Below are 18651 nucleotides of genomic sequence, written 5' to 3' on the forward strand. Positions count from 1 at the left end.
AAGGGGTGTGTGTCAGGGGCCCACGCCTGTGTAAGCAGGACGTGAAGGGCCTCAGAGACCTAGAAACAAAAGTAGGCAAGAAATGAACAACCGGCAGCAGTTCAGAGTGCTCCTCAAGACACAGTCAGTCTCCAGATCATTCTGCCAGGTCATTCTGCATGTGTGTATCTGAGGGGCCCCTAGGGTCAGGATTACAGTCTACTGGGAGGGGCAGAGGATAAATAGAAGAATGGAATTTCCCTTCGATAAGGAGAAGCCAAGATTTAGTAAATCAGTTGATTTGTTGTTGTTCCTATGGTTTCCTTTTCTCTCCAAATATAATTTTTTTGAGGAATTGCAAAACAGGACATTAACATTCACAGAGTGTACAAATGATCTGTGATTATTTTTAGAACCAGTTTGTCAGCTGTTTCCGATAAGAACTTTTGTTGGATCTGATTACAGATCTCTGACCAGAGCTACAATTCTTTGAAACAGAAGAAGCTGGCCATCTCCCTACACGTGAAAAGTGAAATCTGCTTTGTATTTTCTCGCCCCTACATTTTTCAGGAGGATAGAGGTTCTGGGAGAGAGGAGGAGGCTGGAGGAAAGTACAGAGCAATTACATCTGCACAGTTTTCTTGACCCAGTGGTATCGGAGAATTCAGAGCCTTTACAGTATATCAAAAAGGAATTTGTTCCTTCATTCGTGGCAGAGGGAACAGTGTATGCAAGGTCAGGCAGAATAAAGAACCATCCTCTCAGGCTCAGTGGCAGGTGACCACTATAGTAGCACAATCAATATCATTGCCGTTTACACAGTATCCCCAGTAAGTGACTTATTCCATAGCAGTGGAACCCTTTTTTTCTGTTTGGTTGGCCTTTTTAGTCCTAAGGAGGATCCCTCCCCCTTCATGGGTACTGTTTGCTACTTATAAGTAGAACAAGTTTGCTGTGATTACTGGGAATTTTGCTTCCCCATAGCCATCTCTACTGGGGCCAAGAAAATGCCGTCACTTTGGGCCTGTATACTTCTTCCCTCTTGCCCCTTTATTTTGGCCAGTTCAACACAAAGCAATCAGGCTATCTTTTTTTTTTTTTGAGGAAGATTAGCCTGGGGCTGACTACTGCCAATCCTCCTCTTTTTGCTGAGGAAGACTGGCCCCGAGCTAACATCCATGCCCATCTTCTTCTACTTTATACATGGGACACCTACCACAGCATGGCTTTTGCCAAGCGGTGCCATGTCCGCACCCAGGATCTGAACTGGCGAACCCCAGGCCACCGAAAAATGGAATGTGGGAACTTAATCGATGCACCACCGGGCCAGCCCCACAATCAGGCTATCTTGATTCATGCCATACCAGTGAAGGCCAGGAACTGTATAATGTTCAGGAGCTCTTTGTTGAGTACTAGATGAAGGGGTTGACTTATGATTAGGGGCCATGATGTACAAAAACAAATACCATTAAACACTAGAATTACATACCTTCAGCGTGGATAGATGTTTATACTGTAAGAAGCACGGATGATCTCAGATGGTCTGAGGTAGTGGTTCTTAAAGTGTGGTCCCTGCATCAGCAGCATCACCATCACCTGGGAATTTGTGAGAAATGTAATTTGGGGGGTGCCCTGCCCCAGACCGACTGAATCAGGAACTCTGGAGGTAAGCATGCTAAAGTTTAAGAGCCATGGGTCTGAGGTAGCAGCACAACCATCCTTCTGGGAAAGTGCTCAGTGATTGGAATGCCAGGTGAAACTGCCTTCTCTTTTTTAATTGTTATTTTCCAGTCTCTCTCCCTCTCTCTCTCTCTCTTTGCCTTGTACTTAGAGTTAAATTCACCTAAATTAAATGCTCTTATGGTGAAACTCCACTGTATCCATAATTATGTGGTAATGATATCATCAACGTTTTTTTCCAGAATGCCCTTGTTAAAGCTTTTAGAGTAACATGCATCTTTTAAAATTATGTTGATTTTTTTAAAAGAAATTTTAGCAAACCTCTGTGAGTAGCTCAGAAAATCAAAGATGAATGACCCACAGTCCTGCCCTTTGGGGCTATACTGCTCCTCTGGGGTGGACACAGACCCCGCTAAACAATAAAACAGGATTTGTGAAATATGACACTGTCCCTGCTCAAGGTATGTGCTGCTGTTAAATCTTCTTTCAACAGCCAGGTCGAGGGGCTGGCCCGGTGGTGCAGCGGTTAGGTTCCCATGTTCCGCTTTGGCGGCCCCAGGTTCACTGGTTCGGATCCCAGTGTGGACATGGCACCGCTTGGCAAAAAGCCATGCTGTGGTAGGCGTCCCACGTATAAAGTAGAGGAAGATGGGCATGGATGTTAGCTCAGGGCCAGGCTTCCTCGGCAAAAAGAGGAGGACTAGCAGTAGATGTTAGCTCAGGGCTAATCTTCCTCAAAAAAAAAAAAAAAACAAAAAAAACAGCCAGGTCAATGTTAGCGCCCTACCTTGGTTGGTTAGGGATTGGCAGCTGTGATATCCAGTTAATTTAGCGATCACCATTCAGGTTGCAGACATAACACTGAAAGCTGCAACTTGCCAAAGAACCGCTAAAATAACACATTTGAGATTACCAGAGGGAATTGTGTGAATGGACCACTGTGCTCCTTGTCCTGAGGGACCCGGCAAAGGCCCTTCAGTTCCTCCCTAGGATCTTTCTGTTCAGGGTAGTCATGCTGTCCAAACAGATCAACCTCAGGAAATAGCCATCAGCTTCTCCAAAGCTGCCGTTCACTAGTGCTGGTGCCCGGTGCTGTTTTCACAATAAAACTATAGCAAAATTGGGCCAGCCCTGGTGGCCTAGTGGTTAAGTTTGGCGTGCTCTGCTTCGGCCACCAGGGTTGAGTTCCTGGGCGCGGACCTACACTATTTGTCTGTCAGTGGCCATGCTGTGGCGATGGTCCATATACCAAAAAAAGAGGAAGATTGGTAACAGATGTTAGCTCAGGGTGACTCTCCCTCAACAACAACAAAAAAACCTATAGCAAAATGACACTGTAGCAAATTTTTCTTATAGCCAAATTTCTTTAAAGAATTGTCTTTTATGATGATACTACAAATTTACTATGTTTTTGATGTTGATAGCCTTTCTTTCATGAAATGATAATGGATGGTAGATTTTTAACATCCTTATTTTACAAAATAAAAAGTTGGCAACTTATCCAGTCTGTCACATTGTTTTTGACATTTTATTGGTCCTTGAATTCCAAACTTGGGAATCATTTCTCCATTGAACCAGGACATAGCACAGCAGGAGGTACTGTCCTTCCAAGTGAATCCAGCTGCTAAGCCATTCCTTTGAAGGCTAGAAATATGCTTGCCCTAAGAAGAAAAAAAAGTTAATTTCAAAAGTGAAATCAAATTGGATGTGTAGAATCAGTCACACCTACTTGGGTGACTAAAATGACTACACTGATGGGAAAATCCAAGGACGTTCCAAACAAGGAGAGCTGGGAAAAGCTCCAATTAATAAGAGTTTGCAAAAATCATCTAATTTGTGAAAAATAAGTTGGGGCCATTAAAGGAGAGACTTGATTCTTTCATTGGAACACTTGGCTTTCCAAGAAAGACAGGAAGGAAGAAACATAAAGTAATCAAACTTGAAATTGTAAGTAGACAAGTTATCTTCTAGAGAAGAGGGTTGTTAAACCCCAGACTGAGGAATCCCGTCAAAGAACTAGCTTCAGTTTTTGTGTCCTGCAGACAACAGGCACTCAGAGAAATGGAAATAAGTCCCCGTGTTGATCTAGACTTTGAAATGCATTTGGTAGGGCAAGACACAAAGCAGTGCTTTGCTGGAAAGAAGCCCTGGTTGTGAAAACCATTTGGTGAACTCTGCCTGCTTGTGGGCTGCAGAGCCGGGAAAACATTAGCTGTCACCCCCAGCTGCATGCTGGAATCACCAGGGTCACTTTACAACAGGCTTGCCCCAGAGATGCAGTTAAGTGTCCCCTGACGTGAGTGTGTTTCTAAAGCTCTTCGGATGGATTTAATGTACTTCCTGGCCTGAGAAACCTCTATGCTAGAGAGGAAAGCAATACGTCTGGTTTAGTCACTGCAGCCGCTTATGTTAAAGTACTGGGCATTTCTGACTCCAAGCTCTTGTTCCACCTAGAGACCCCCATCACTCTAGGCACTGGCAGAGAGAGTGTTCTGTGGTCCCCACTAAACTGGAACTCCGTGAGAGCGGAGCTTGGTCTTTCTCATTCACTGCTACGTCCTGGATCTAGAACAGAACCTGCACATAGGGAGGCAGTGCTGAAGGCCTGCCTGCCAGGGTCCTTTATGGTGCACATTCATTCTTTTCAATTATTGGTGATTTCCCCTCCTTTGGTGTTTTTATGTGTAAGAGAAGATGGGGTGTGGTGAATTTTCTAGTTCTTCACTATGGTGAAGTACTGGACTGTAATCAGCTGTGCTCTGCACCCCCTACCCACCCATAAACTCTACAAACCCCCGTGAAAGTCGTACCTTAGAAGTGTGGCTCTCAGCTGGAGTACATAGCAGAATTACCTGTTGGCTTCTTAAGACTACAGATGGCTGCGCCCAACTCGAAACCAATTGAATCAGAATCTACGAGAGGAGGATTCAGGCATGTGTGGTTGTAATAATCTCTGGTTAAGAACCATCACTTGAGGGCAGTGGTTTTCAAGGTACCTGGCCCAGCAGCGTCAGCATCACCTGTGAGCTGGTTAGAAATGCAGATTCTTGGCCCCCAGCCCAGACCTCCCGAATCAGAACCTTTTGGGCTGAGGCCCAGGCAGCAGTCCGCAGTTTAGCAGCCCTCGGGTGACTCTGACGCTCACCCAAGTTTGAGGAACTCTGCTTTAGGACATCTCTTTGGGTCTTGGTGCACAACAGAGAATGTTTTTTCTAAGCAGCAGTTTGAAGAAAGTGACTAAATGAATGTGTCATTTGATGATTTCCTAGCTTGTGGCTCTAACCTAACCTCTCCCAACGCTCCTCTGTTGACACATTAATTCAGGGAACCTATTTGCAGGTCTCTGTCTGCTCTCTCCTGACGCCCCCTGGAGCATGTGCCCTTTTCCTCCCCCAGTTAGGTACCTCTGAGCAGCCTTCAGGACCCATCTTAAATTTTGTTCCCTCCAGAAAGCCCTTTTGACACTTCTTCCAATAGAAAAAATAAGTGCCCATTGTATTCCTTTTGGTCATTCTTATAGCTTTTGTATTCTCTGTACCTACCATTTTCTGTGTTAGCTTAGGCAAGTAACAACCTCTCTGTTTCCTCATCTGTAAAATGGGAATAATAATAGTGCTAGCTCCATTAAATGAGTTAATACTTGTTGAAGTGCTTAGAATAATAGTGCCTACTTCATTAAATAAGTTAATATTTGTTGAAGTGCTTAGAATAATATTCAACAAGTGTCTTCTAAAAGTAGTTATTGGTTGGGGGAGGGTGAAAGGGGTCAAGGGGCACATGTATATGGTGACTGATGGCAACTAGACTTTTGGTGGTGAACATGATGCAGTCTATACAGAAGTCAAAATATAATGATGTACACCTGAAGTTTATATAATGTTATAAACCAATGTGACCTCCATAAAATAAAAAACAAATAAAAGTAATTATTATTCATAGCATTAAATAATCGGTATTAATATTCTATAGTGCATGGCACATAGATACTCAACAAATGTCAGCTTTTCTCACTAATAATTTTAGGGCACTAAGCATTTTCAATTTTGTAGTTATCTTTATCCTCCCGTTAGTTTTTGAGCTCTTTGACAGCAGGTAATTTTTTTCTCAACTCTGAATCTCTATAGCTCCCAAAGTACCTAATATATGCTCAATAAATGTTGATGGACTTATGCTGAACTCCACAGACAGTGTAGGCCAGAAAGTCCCAAAGGAGCCCTTCCTTTGTCCCCCTATCTCCTCCTTCTTTGGGGAGCACTTTCAGTCCCTGGCTTCGTGATGTCGTCCTTCCTCCAGGCCCTAGAGGAGGCAGGTGGGTCGGGGTGCCCAGTTCTTGAGTCCAGTGGACTACACACTCTGCCTGGAGTATCTCTTTGAGATAACAGGTTCCTCTGAAAATTATCCGGAATGGCCTAGACAGTTCTTCCTGTTTTTAATTGTTTTAAAGAGCAGATCTCCAAGCCATGTTTCTGACTCCTTGCCAAACAAATGAAACTCCTTTTTAATGCAGCGTTGTCCTCAGGGGGCGGTAGGTAGGAAGGCTAGGGAAGCCATACCTGGAGACCACGGTAGTGTGGTCTTTTCATTACTAAATTGTAATGGGACTAGGTTTTTAGGTATTGAAAAATAGAGATGATGACACAGAGGTTGAGGACCCCGACTGCCTGAGTTTCCCTGCTGCTTTGTAAAGATGGCTGCCCTCCTGCTTGAACCTGGGTTTCTGCAGAGTCTGAGTTAAGAGCACAGATGTGTCTGCAGTTGCAGCTGGCAGATGGTGGATGGTGGTCTCCGTGGGGCACAGTCATGTTGGAGCCTGAGCCCCCACTTTGCCTCTTGGGGTGAACTTCTTTTTGAAACAATCTGATGTGTAAGATGAGTGTTCTATAGTTTTCATGCCTGGATTATTGCAAGTTTTTCAATTTCAAGGAAGTTTTTTCCAACTGTTACCTTAATCTTTTACATTTTTATTATGTTTATGATAGTTTTCTAGAAGTCAGTAGTGTTCACTGAGTTATGAAATACCTAAATTTCAGTAAGGTATTTGATGAAGTCTATCCTAATGTTCTTATAGGTAAAATTCTGTGAACAGAATGCAAAGTTGGGAGGATTCATAACTGGGGAATGACTAGACCCAGAGAGAGCTGGTTAATGAATTGATGAGAGCTTGGAGTGGGATGGGGGACAGGGCCAGGCAGGGAGCCGACTGTAACACTTGCCAAAGACCTCTGTCCTCTACACTGGCCCAGCCCACATTTTTAGTAATTACTTGGTTGCGGGCATTTATGGCATGCTTGTTAAATTGAGGTTTACCCAACTTCTGTTGGATGATGAATGTGTTGTATGAAGAATCTGGGTTGTGGGAGGTACCCAAGATGCCTCCCCCAGTCAGTGCCCAGTGCTGCCAAGTTCATTCCTCAGTGCTTCTCACACCCCTCCTCTCCCTATCCCTTCCTTGCTTGAGGCCCTCCTCATTTCTCTCCTAGGCTATTGCAGCAGTCTTTTAACTGGTCTTCCTGCCTCTAATATTGTCCCCTCAGCAATAAGAACACTTCAGGGAACACATTTACTTGATCTTGTTGCTTAAAATAACCTCTCAGTGGCATTCCCTTGCCTGCAGAAGAATGTCCAAGTTCCTTCGCACGGCCTAGAAAGTTCTCCATGTCCTGCCCACAGAACTTCTCTGGCCTGGTCTCCTGCTCTTCCTCACCTTGAATCTTATGCTCGAGTGATGTCAGACTGCCTGTACTTCCCCACGTGGTCCATTCTGTTTCATGCCTTTGAACCTTTGCTCCCCTTTTGGTGGTTCCATTACGTTCTCCCCTCTCTTCCCCTTTAAGACTCAGATTTATTTACATCACTATATTGGATATGCCTAGCCATTCATTTCTCTTTCTCAGACTAGACTATAAACTTCTTAAGGGCAGTATTCTTACTTTATTTAGCACCCAGCACTTAATCAGCCAGCACTAAGTGTTTTTGATTATAACTGAGAATACAAAAAGATCTTAGCAATCTAAAAGGCAGACCATAAAACCTAACAGGGAGATAAAATTTAACAGCTATACTTGAGTTTAAAACAAACAAACAAAGAAAACTAGTCTCGATCTAAGTACTGAGCACAAGGTGGGAGAGAGATGACTCACCACCATCAGTAGACCATGTAAAAAAAGAAAGCCTGTGGTTTCAGTTGACTTTATGCTCCACATGAGTCAGCAGTGTGATGCAACTCCAGTAACCTGATGTCAGAACAGGGAAAGTAACAGTCCTGCTGGTCAGACCACGCGAGAGAGCCGTGTGCCGTTCTCCATACGAGGAGGTAAAGCAAGTCCAAAGGAAAGCAGCTGGAATAGTGAGAGAAGCTGAACCCCCTCGTATGAGGAAGAGTTGAAGGAGGTAGGGGTGTTTCATCTGGAGAAGACAGAGGGGGCATAATAAGTAAATGCCTAAGGGCTCACTAAGAACCTCAAAATGCAGAATTAGGCCAGCGCTGGAGTGGAAACTGAAAAGAACTTTATGACAATTAGATCTACTAACAATGGAATAGTCTGTCCTGTGAGCACCAAGTCACTGTAGGGTTCAACCGAGGGCCTCTGAGAAGAGGTGCTGCAGAGGGGATCTGAGCCCCCGAAGGAAAATTGGACTAGATGTCCTTTTATTCTGTTCAACTTTGAGGATTGGTGATACAGGAGGTCACTCAGTTCATATTTACTGAATATTGGGGAGGGGCGCCAGGAGCACATATTCTGATAGGAATGCCTTTTGTGCCCCTAGGGGAAAAATTGTGTATTACCTAGATAGAAATCACCTCTGGGCCAGAAGCCTTAGTGGGCTAGTCGCTTATTACAGCGTTCATGTGATGTCTACTCAGGAAAGACATCTGATAATCCCACCCAGTGTATCCAGAACCTTGCGTTCTCCTATGTCCTTCTGTGGAACTTTGAATAAAGTGATAGCCTCTTTCCCTTTGCTTTGTAGTTCTGGAGCATCTTGGCTTCTGGGAGGAAGTCAGAAGGATCATCTCAGGATCAGAGCTGATAACAGGATTCCCCTATACCTTCACGGTGCCAGGCCTGCCCCAGTACCTCCAGAGCCTCACCAAACTAGCCATCGCCGCAGTGTGGGCAGTGGCGGCCCAGGCTGGAGAGCAGACAAGGGACGTTCCCATCTCCTTCTCTCAGCTCTTGGAGTCTTCCTTCCCTGAGGTGCGCCTGCTGACACTGGAAGCCCTGTTGGAAAGGTTCTCAGCAGCAGCAGCCTCTGAACCAAGAGAGAGGGGACTGCCGCTCTTGCTGTGGAACATGGGAGGGACGTTCTTAATGTTGGCTATGAAGGAAAATCATCCAGAATGCTTCTGTGAGGTAAAGTTTCTGGTGTACTGACCATCCCCTTCCACTCCCCAAACTCTTTGGCGAGCCCACTGGAGTGATAAGATCATGAAGGGAGGATTGGGTTTGGCTCCTCCAGGAGGAATAGGAAGAAGATTCAGCATCCAGAGCGCCTGGGCTCTCTTTGTGTGGTGGTTGGCATGGCTTCATGCATAGAAGGGCACTAAGAAAAGTGTTTGATGGTAATGGTATTGATGACAGAGATTAACCAAAGACAGAGATTGAGAGTAAGCCACTCAATGCTGTAGGAAACAAGACATTGAAAGTTGGCTGTAGGGGCCAGCCCCGTGGCACAGTGGTTAAGTGAGCACATTCCACTTCTCGGCAGCCCAGGGTTCCCCGGTTCGGATCCCAGGTGCTGACATGGCACTGCTTGGCAAAAGCCATGCTGTGGTAGGCGTCCCATATATAAAGTAGAGGAAGATGGGCATGGATGTTAGGTCAGGGCCAGTCTTCCTCAGCAAAAAGAGGAGGATTGGCAGCAGTTAGCTCAGGGCTAATCTTCCTCAAAAAAAAAAAAAAATGTGTCAGAGGGTAGTGTATGCTGACATGGCTGTTTGGGGGCACATGGCCACCTAGAAAGCGTAATCAAAAGGAAAGGACACTGACCTAGGAATCTGAGCATCTAGACTCTTATCAGGTCAGTAGGGTCCCTGAGTGTGTCACTGCTCCACCCTGTCTTGGTCTCCCAAAGGTATTAAAGGGGAAATAAGAAGTTAGTGGGAGCTTTTTGAAAGATAAATCCTCTCATCAGTACATGTGATTATTATTTAGCTTCTGGAAACTTTTTCCTGAGTTGTGTTTTTGTTTTTGTTTTGTTTTCCCTTGGATCTGGTTCACACAGATACTGAAAATTCTCCATTGCATGGACACCAGTGAGTGGCTGCCCCAGACAGAGCGCTGTATCCATCTAACCCCGAAGGAGTTCTTGCTGTGGATAATGGATATTGCTTCCAATGAAAGGTTTGCCTCCAACACTCCCTGTGCAAACTGGGGACCATGTGTGGGCCTGTCAGTCACTTATGTAATGAACTTGAGCACAGTCCTGGCCTGAGGACTCGAGTCCTGTGTTTCCTTTTAAGTTTCAGCCTAGGAGCATGTTCTAGGCTCAGGCAATAGATTGATGTCAGAGTTTCACATTAATAACCAGAAGACAGTTACTTCTGGAAGCGTTTATGTGGCTGTGAGGTGGAGATTTCCAGCATTCACATGCACACGGATTACAGACTAACTGCAAAAACCATTTGAATATCAGGATGTAAATATGTTTGATTTTATTTTGTGTGTTTTTGGCTTACTTTTTCCAGGTCTGAAACTCAAAGTGTAGCTCTGAGACTTGCCTCCAGAGTGGTTGCCCACTGCATGCAGGCGCATGAGGAGGTGAGGCTGATCCTGCCCCAGTGGTGGGGTCAGGCTGTCGTGCTCTTCTTTACCTGGGAGGTGTCAGCAGGAGTGAACTGTCCCAGTAGGCAGGATCACTGTGGTGTGATGTGGAGCCTCCACAAAAACGTCGCTCGTCTTGATTGTTCACTTTGGATATAACTTGTGAAGACTTTTGTGAGCACCACCTTTGGCATTCCTTTTCTCTTGTTCTGGGCTCATTTGCTTAGAGTCCATGAGGATAACACAACCTCCTCCCCGCTCCAGCACACACACACACAAGCCCAAACTCCTTGTTTTTTCCTATTTTCCTCGCTAGATTTTTTATTTAAAGAGGGAGCAAGCAAGTCATTTCCAAGGATTCCCAGTCACTAGGATTGCATCCTAGTCAACTAAGTATGAAAATATATCATGAAGGCTTAAATATTGCCCCAGAACATGGCTGAGCTGGCTCTGCTTGGAGGCCCAGATGTGCCCCATATGCCTTACATGTCCTCTAGGGGTGAGGTGGAACTAAAGTAATCAAAACAGCTTCCTGGGAGATGCCTTACGACAAATACGTGCATACTTAGGAGCATACAAGAAAGATGCCACCATTACAGAATTATTATAAGTAGAAAGCAGTGGGTACTACAGTAAAATTACCTGACGCTCTTGGTTACACATCACCACACTGTGATAGTGGCGGGATAACATTGTGGATTTCAATTTTTTACAGTAAAGCAGCACTGAGAGAGCAGTGGAGATACGAAGATGAACAAAGTGTAATGAGAGAAAAGGAGTGTTAGATCATGACATTAAATGTCACGACAGTAGGGAGGAGGCTGTGGGAACCCAGAGGAGGGAGAGAGTGTTCCAGGAGCCAAGGAAGACTGCCCAGATGAGATTGTGAAGTTCAGAGAGACTGGGGCAGAGGGTAAGGATTCAGCAGAAACAGTTTCCTTGAGTCTGTCACTCAAAGGCAGGCCGGGGCCAAAGCTAGGTGGTCACTAGGAGATACAAAAGCCGAAAGAAAGTCAGTTGTGTGTGTTGCTGAGGAGGGAGGGGTTTGTAGGAAGGCAGAAGATTTGCTGAAAAAATATAGCCCAGAGGGAAAAGAACAAGTTCTAAGAAAGAAGTCGCAGGGCAGCCTAACAAGTCTTCCAAGACATCGTTCTCATCTAAAGCTGTTTCAACCAGCTGTCATGTGCATCTTAAAGGCACTGCCTGGTACTCGAATGAAGTGATATTTGATGAAAATTGAGAGTTTTCCAGAGAGAGAAAAATTAACAAAACTGTAGAGAAACACATAAAAGAAGTTCCCAGGAAAACCTGGGTTTTTTTGTGCATTGGGAGTCAGCATCTTCCTCAGGGTCTAAGATGCTTATCAGTTTAGTTCCATAGATGTCCGTAGATGATCAGAGGAGCCAGTAGTCTCATTTTGAACATTTAAAGAGGCTTAGGGGCCGGCCTCGTGGCCGAGTGGTTGGGTTCGTCTGCTCTACTTTGGCGGCCCAGGGTTTTGCCGGTTCACTTCCTGGGTGCAGACATGGCACTGCTCATCCAGCCATGCTGAGGCAGTATCCCACATGCCACAACTGGAAGGACCCACAACTAAAGATATACAACTATGTACCGGGGGAGAGGCAGGGGGTAGTTTAGGGAAAAAAAGGAAAAGTGAAGTCTTTCAAAAAATAAATAAATAAATAAAATAAAATAAAGAGGTTTAGTTGATAGGGGAAGTAAAGTACATTTGGAACAGTAATCCCCTTTCTAGAAAAAGTGAAAAACCAGGGTTTAAAACATGGAAACAACCCAAATGCCCATCAGCTGGTGAATGGGTAAACAAAATACAGTATATCTATACAATGGAATATTATTCAGCCATAAAAAAGCAATGAGGTACTGATACATCCTGTAGCATGGCTGAACCTTGAAAACATGCTAAGTGAAAAGAGCCAGTCACAAAAGACTAATGTTGTGTGATTCAATTTTTATGAAATGTCCAGAATAGGCAAATCCATAGAGACAGAAAGTAGATTTGTAGTTTAGGGCTAGGGGAGGGGGGAGATGACAGGATGAGAGGATGATAACTAAAGGGTACAAGGTTTCTCTTTTTGGTGATGAAAATCTTCTAAAATTGACTGTGATGATGGTTGCACATATCTGTGAATACACTAAAAACCATCGAATTGTATACTTTAAATGGGTGAAACGTGTGGTATGTGAATTAGATCTCAATAAAGCTGTTACTATAAAAAGACAAGAATAGGACTTTGTTTAAACAATAATATTAGTTAGGATGCTGCTTTAAATGTTGTAACAGAAACTCTTACTTACAGTGGCTTAACCCAGATAGAAGCAGTCCAAAGCAGACATGGTGGCTTCAGAGTGTTGGGCCCCCAGCCCCTTCTACCTTGCAGTTCTGCTTCCTCAACATGGCTTCCATTCATGGCCCCTTCCATCAGATGGTTGCTCCAGCTCTCATCATCTTGTCTTTGTTCAGCTAGCAGGAAAGAGAAACCCAGGAAGTGAAGGTCACACCTATTTCCGGATGCATGACTGAAAGTGCACAGATACCGTGTTTTTTTTTATGACATCCCGTTAGTCGGAAATCACGTTACGCCCAAATGCAAAGGAGTCTGGGAAATGTAGTCTTTAGCTGGGTGCCCACATGCCCATCCAAAAATCTGGGGTTCCATTACTAAAGCTGGAAGGAGTATCTGCTTATTGGGGACAAATATTATTTGCTGCCACAGTCTTTCCCCCAAATTTTGTCTTTATTGAAGTTACCAAATACACCAATGTTCTGAAAACCTGATTTGCATCAGAAAAGACTCAAAGAACTTCCTTGCTAGTTATAATGACTCCATATTACTGAAAGACAAGTCAGATTTTCTTCCCTGGGCTTGTTTATTTCACTCTAGTTGGGATGGAAAAGCAACTAAAAAAACCTTTCTTCCGACTGCAGTAAGAACTAATTTGCAGATCCAGTTTGGTGTACAGAGCTCATCTCTAATGCCCTGTCAGCCCCTGATGGCATCTTCTTTATTTTTTTGAGGAAGATTAGCCCTGAGCTAACATCTGCTGCCAATCCTCCTCTTTTTGCTGAGGAAGACTGGCCCTGAGCTAACATCCATGTCCATCTTCCTCCACTTTTTATATGTGGAACGCCTGCCACAGCATGGCTTGCCAAGCGGTGCCATGTCTGCACCCGGGATCCGAACCAGTGAACCCCGAGCCGCCGAAGTGGAACATGCAAACTTAACCCCTGTGCCACCGGGCCGGCCCCATGATGGCATCTTCTGAACTGCTGTACACTTTGTGCTTTCAGACCAGAGACTCAGTAGTCCCTGAGCTGAAGCAGTGGGTTCAGCTGGTCGTCTCGTCCTGTGGAGATCATCTTCCTACAGAGTCCAGGCTGGCTGCTGCTGAAGTCCTCACCAGCACCACACCATTTTTCCTCACCAACCCCCATCCCATCCTTGGTAAGTGCGCTGAGCAGGGGGAAGTCCGTTGTACCAAATGCACTAAAAGCATGAATAGATATTCTAGGTTAAAAAAAGAAGTGAAGATGAAAAATGACAGCGTGCACCATGCCTTTACATCTTTCAAATACATTCTCACCATCTTAGTTCCTACTCTAGTCATGTTTCACCAACAGCCTCTTAACTGGCCTCTTTTCTTTCCATCTTGTCCCCCAAGCCATGCTCCTTACACTTCCAAAACCCTCTGTGGTCTCTCTGAAATACAGATCTGATCATTTCACTCCACTACTTAAAGCCTTTGAGTGGCTTCCCATTGCCTTCAGGAGAAAATCTAAATACCCTTTAACGTGGCTCATAAGACCCTTCCTGTTTTGTGCCCTGCCCACCCCACCCTCCTCATCGGCCACCACTCCCCAACACAAGCCTTATGCATCACCGGTAGGGAACAGTTCTAAACAAACTGCTACTTGACGGACTTCTGTTTGTCTGTCAAGACTCGGCCTACGCGTCACCTCTCACAGGAAGCCTGTTGCAGTGATACTGGTGAGAAATGAATGGGTCAGTGTGAAGCCGTGGCATTGAAGAATAAGAAAGGACAGACTCAAAGGGCATTTAGGAAGTAGAGTCAATAGGACTTGGTGTTGAGGTTAATGTAAAAGAAAGATTCAAGGATGACTTCCAGGCTCCCAGCTTCAGTGACTAGAAAGACTGCCAGTTCCTTTCACTGAAGTTAGTTTTAAGTTTAAGGCATCTTTGGGACATAAAGGTAGAGAAATTTTGAAATCAGATGCATGTATGGATCTTAGCTGCTCTCCAACCATGTTCTCCACTTTCTGTCTCTTTCCTCTCTGCCACTCCCTGTCCTTCAAGAGTAATAATTAGGAAAGAGCACATGTTAATGGTGTTTGAGAAAACCAAGCTTTAGGAGATCATAAGGAATTGAAAAAGCATGGGGGTTTTTGTTCTGTTTCATTTTACTTTTTAAGATTTTTTAAAAATTGTGGTATTTTGTTTTGTTTGTTTTTAAGCATAGGGTTTAATAAAAGGAAAACCTGGCACCTAAAGCCGTGCTCAGTCCTGACCCTGTCCTCTGCTGCCGTCTTACCCCTGTGTTATTGGGCCGTGACTCTCTTCCGTCCTTTACTGGGATGCTATTTTTGTCCGCCTCTTCCATGCCCCACTCAGGAGACTGAGCCATGGTCCGTGCATCCAGGGAGCTTTCAGTGTAGTCATACTGAAAGGAGTTACAGAGTAAAGCAAAGAATTGCTTTTTTAGATGGTGAGATTCCAATTTTAAGTGTTATTGGAGTTCAGACCAATGAAGTCTTACGTGTCTGGTTCTCTCTGGGAGACAAAGTTGTCTTTGATATCCTTTTCATTCTTTCTTCTAAGTGACTTCCAGGTGTTTTTCTTACACCCAAACAGGGGCTAAAAAGGAACCTTCTCTGTGACTTAATTGTTGGACCCAGAGGAATAAGCAAAGGTTTATAAACTTTGGTGAAGCTTCTCCAGTGTGTTTAATAGCATTTTGCAGCACATTTTCTGGGTATCTTTGGCCACTCTAACCCAGCTCAAATCAGGAAAAGGGGTGTGGAATAACCTGGAATTCTGAGTGAAATTGAGTCCTGGGCAAAAGCCATTGGTTCATAATTAATTGCCAGAGCTGGTTATAGCACTATAGGCATCGAGGAAGGAAGTCAGTGGTAGCTGATAGCCCGCGAGAACATGAAAAATAGGTACAGAACTGAGAGACAAAGGACATAAAAGCACAGGGGGACAAGTCAAGGACAGAACAAAGTCATTTAAGATAAAAGAAAAATTGAAATGGACTAAGGAGTGGAGCTTGAGTATCTTGGGGCTATAAATGACCATGTTTAAGAGGAAAATATTAAACCCTAGAGAACAATTAGAATGTATAGATTCTGAAAGACTGAGTAAAATTTAAAGCCAGAGTTATATTAGAAAAGAGAGAAGGAAACTGCAGAGGAAGCCGTTGCTGTTCTTGGTATGACTAAAGCATTGGTGACTCTGATAACAAGTTCTCCGCGGACAGACGAGGGAGAGGGTAGGTGAAGAAGAGTTCTTAGCACAGGGCTGGTTCCCCATTGACAGGTGAGGGATGTGGAGTGCTGGTCTTCTGTGGCCCTCCATTGCGACCTTCCACAAGGCTGGGCCCACCCCCCTGGACAACGTGTATTCTTTCTTTGAGGCCCTGCCCACCTCTCACCTCCCTCCTGAAGTCTGCCTCAGTTAACACCAGTCCACTGTGATCTTTCGCTGTTGGGAGCCATGGCCACACATTTCCATCCCTGACTTCTCGTCGCCTTGCATTCTTGACTTGATGTTCCTTTCAGTTGCTCAGGTGCAGACACTGTCTTTCCCTTGTCTCTCGTCCACAGCAGCACCTAGCAGAGGGACTAGACAGTGTCCCAGCCCAGGGGTAATGGCTGCCAGATAGTGGGCCCCACATAGACATGGAACAGGCTGGTGCTTTATAGTGGTTCCTTGCCATTTTTTGGTTCTTGCTCCCCAAAGTGTAATCTTGATTGAAAATTTGCTTTCAGAATTTATAAGCTCACTCAAATCAACAGTCACTCAGATCAACACTGGGCTAGTTTCCCCAAAGCACTCTTGAACATAAAGTTTCATTCCTGAGAATCGTGAGTCATTGTGGACAGCTGGGCCCAGGGCCTTTGTCAGCCACACTGCACCTTCTGGGGCTGGTTGCCTCCAGAAGCCGTCTCCCCTCAAAAAAAAAAAAGAGACATTTCCAAACCTGCTTCCCTAGGGCCTGTCTCTTCCGGTGTTCTTACTCTCGGGTCTTGCTTTCTTGCAATACCCAGAAAAAAGGACTGGCTATTGCTCATTAAATACTGCTCTCCCTGACCGAGGATTGAAGTGGCGTTTGTACCTGCCTGTAAATTGCAGCCTAGGTAATTCTTATTCCTTCTGGTGTTCTTAGGACTGCAGGATACACTCGCACTCTGGAGGTGTGTCTTCACCCTCCTGCAGAGTGAGGAGCAAGCCGTCAGAGACGCAGCCACGGAAACCGTGACAACCGCCATGTCACAAGAAAACACCTGCCAGTCAACAGGTACCTTATTCTCCTTCTGCAGTGCCTTATGGCTCTTGGACAGGGGTTGGTACACTTCTTCTATAAAGGGCCAGCGAGTGAATATTTCAGGCTTTTTTGGTCCTCCAGTCTTTGTCTCAACTCTGCCGTTTTAGTGGAGGAGCAACCATAAACAGTAGGTAAACAAGACGGCATGACTGTGTTCCAACAAAACTTTATTTACAAAAGCTGGCAGCTGCCCAGATACGATCTGCTAGCCACATCCCATCATAGAGAAGAACTTTTTCAAAGATAGAAATCTAATAAACAGTGTCTTTTGTTAGTTACATTGTCACCCCTTTTAAGTAAGACCAAGTCTTGATTATCTGTGTGGTTACCTAACCCAGGAATCATAGATCCATCATTTTGTTCCTCCATGAGTTTTCACACGTGACAGAAACAGGTGAGTGTAAGTCAAGTTCTCCTCTTTGTGCCTTGGCTCCTCCTTTGGTGGCAACATTAACCCAGGAGGCAGGAGGGGAGTGGAAAGAGGAGGAGCCTAGACAGGTAGTTATGAGCTCATAGCCATGCAGCTGGTAATATGAGCTATTCCAGCCCTGGGCCCTGGTCATCTGTGTGTGATGGCAAATGCCCAGGAAGCAAAAGGGGACTGCTGGCTTTGGAAAATGGGCTGCTTGGTGGAAGGGACAGGAGGCAGGTGGAGTAGAAGCAAAGTCATACCTCTGGACATGTGGCCATCTGGGAGGGTCCCCACTTTGGCGGACTTGTATTCCCTGCACTTGGGACTGGATGTCAAGAAAGATCTCTGGGTCAGCCATCCCAAAGAGAAGCAAGAACACCATTTTGAGGCAAGAGGTCATAGGCCGAGCAAAGAAGTTTACCTTTATGGAGAGCAGAATGGGAGGGGAAATAGCCATACAGTGTTTGTAACTGATTCAGGGCCCCTCAGCCCCGTGGCTAGGGTTGCAGTCCCTGGAAGCTTCCCTCAGAACGTGTGAACTTCCCCGTACCTGAGTCCTCCATTATAATGGTCTGGGTACTTTTCTCTGCCAGTATGGAAGATGCTAATTTTTAAATAATCTCTCAGTGATACTCCTCCGGAGCAAGTTTAGCCAGGATCAGTCCTGCCTCTCAGAGGGAAAACATGCAGACTGGTGTTGTGAATGATGTACAGGCAGCTTTCTCTTCACTCCCAAAATCAGAGTTCCTGGATATCTGAAATTCTGCCATTAGTGATTCATTCCTTTTTCCAGTTGTGCGTTTTCCTTAGAAAGAGACACAGAGCACCCAGCGAGTACTCAGTAAATATTTGGTGGAACATAGTACTCACTAGATTTCTCTAGGACCCTCTCCACCAAAGATGGGAAGATGATTTCATAATGGAATTCACAGGAAGAGTTCTTCCCTCCTAATCTTTGTAGTCTTTGCCCTACTACCATTATTTTTTAAAGAATTGTTCCAAATTCATTTTTAGTTAAACTATATTACCATATTCTCCCTCCTCCTGGTTTGAATTTTTTCTCAAGAAGTCAAAATCATTAATTATATATTGAGTGCCTTTTACATGTAAAATTCCATGTGTGAATGCCTCTGAGGGAATAATAAATATAGAAAGCTACTTGTCTATCTTTGTATTCCTCAACTTGGTCTATAAAAAAGGACTTAAGGTATAAAAAGACAAGAATTCTAT

General features: G+C 44.7%; 1 protein-coding gene and 1 long non-coding RNA gene across 9 annotated transcripts in view; one reads left to right on the forward strand and one right to left on the reverse strand.

Annotated features, from left to right (window-relative positions):
• Positions 1-12933, reverse strand: part of LOC139075576 (uncharacterized) — a 30518-nt gene extending 17585 nt beyond the window's left edge. The window contains exons 1-2 of the long non-coding RNA XR_011526118.1: positions 12741-12933; positions 1469-1575 (exon numbers count right to left, since the gene is read on the reverse strand). This is a non-coding gene — a long non-coding RNA (uncharacterized lncRNA). The remainder of the gene's footprint in view (positions 1-1468; positions 1576-12740) is intronic.
• Positions 1-18651, forward strand: part of THADA (THADA armadillo repeat containing) — a 307690-nt gene that overhangs the window by 247584 nt on the left and 41455 nt on the right. For 7 of the 8 annotated variants that reach the window (XM_070572782.1, XM_070572784.1, XM_070572781.1 and 4 more), the window contains 5 exons: positions 8632-9014; positions 9886-10004; positions 10349-10421; positions 13735-13888; positions 16851-16982. In XM_070572782.1, the coding sequence (XP_070428883.1) occupies positions 8632-9014; positions 9886-10004; positions 10349-10421; positions 13735-13888; positions 16851-16982 (861 nt within the window). Of the gene's footprint in view, positions 1-8631; positions 9015-9885; positions 10005-10348; positions 10422-11139; positions 11338-13734; positions 13889-16850; positions 16983-18651 lie in introns of all 8 variants that reach the window. The other variant, XR_011526117.1, reaches the window with a different exon arrangement.

This window comes from Equus przewalskii, chromosome 14 (genome assembly GCF_037783145.1).
Source record: "Equus przewalskii isolate Varuska chromosome 14, EquPr2, whole genome shotgun sequence".
Lineage (NCBI taxonomy): Eukaryota > Metazoa > Chordata > Mammalia > Perissodactyla > Equidae > Equus > Equus przewalskii.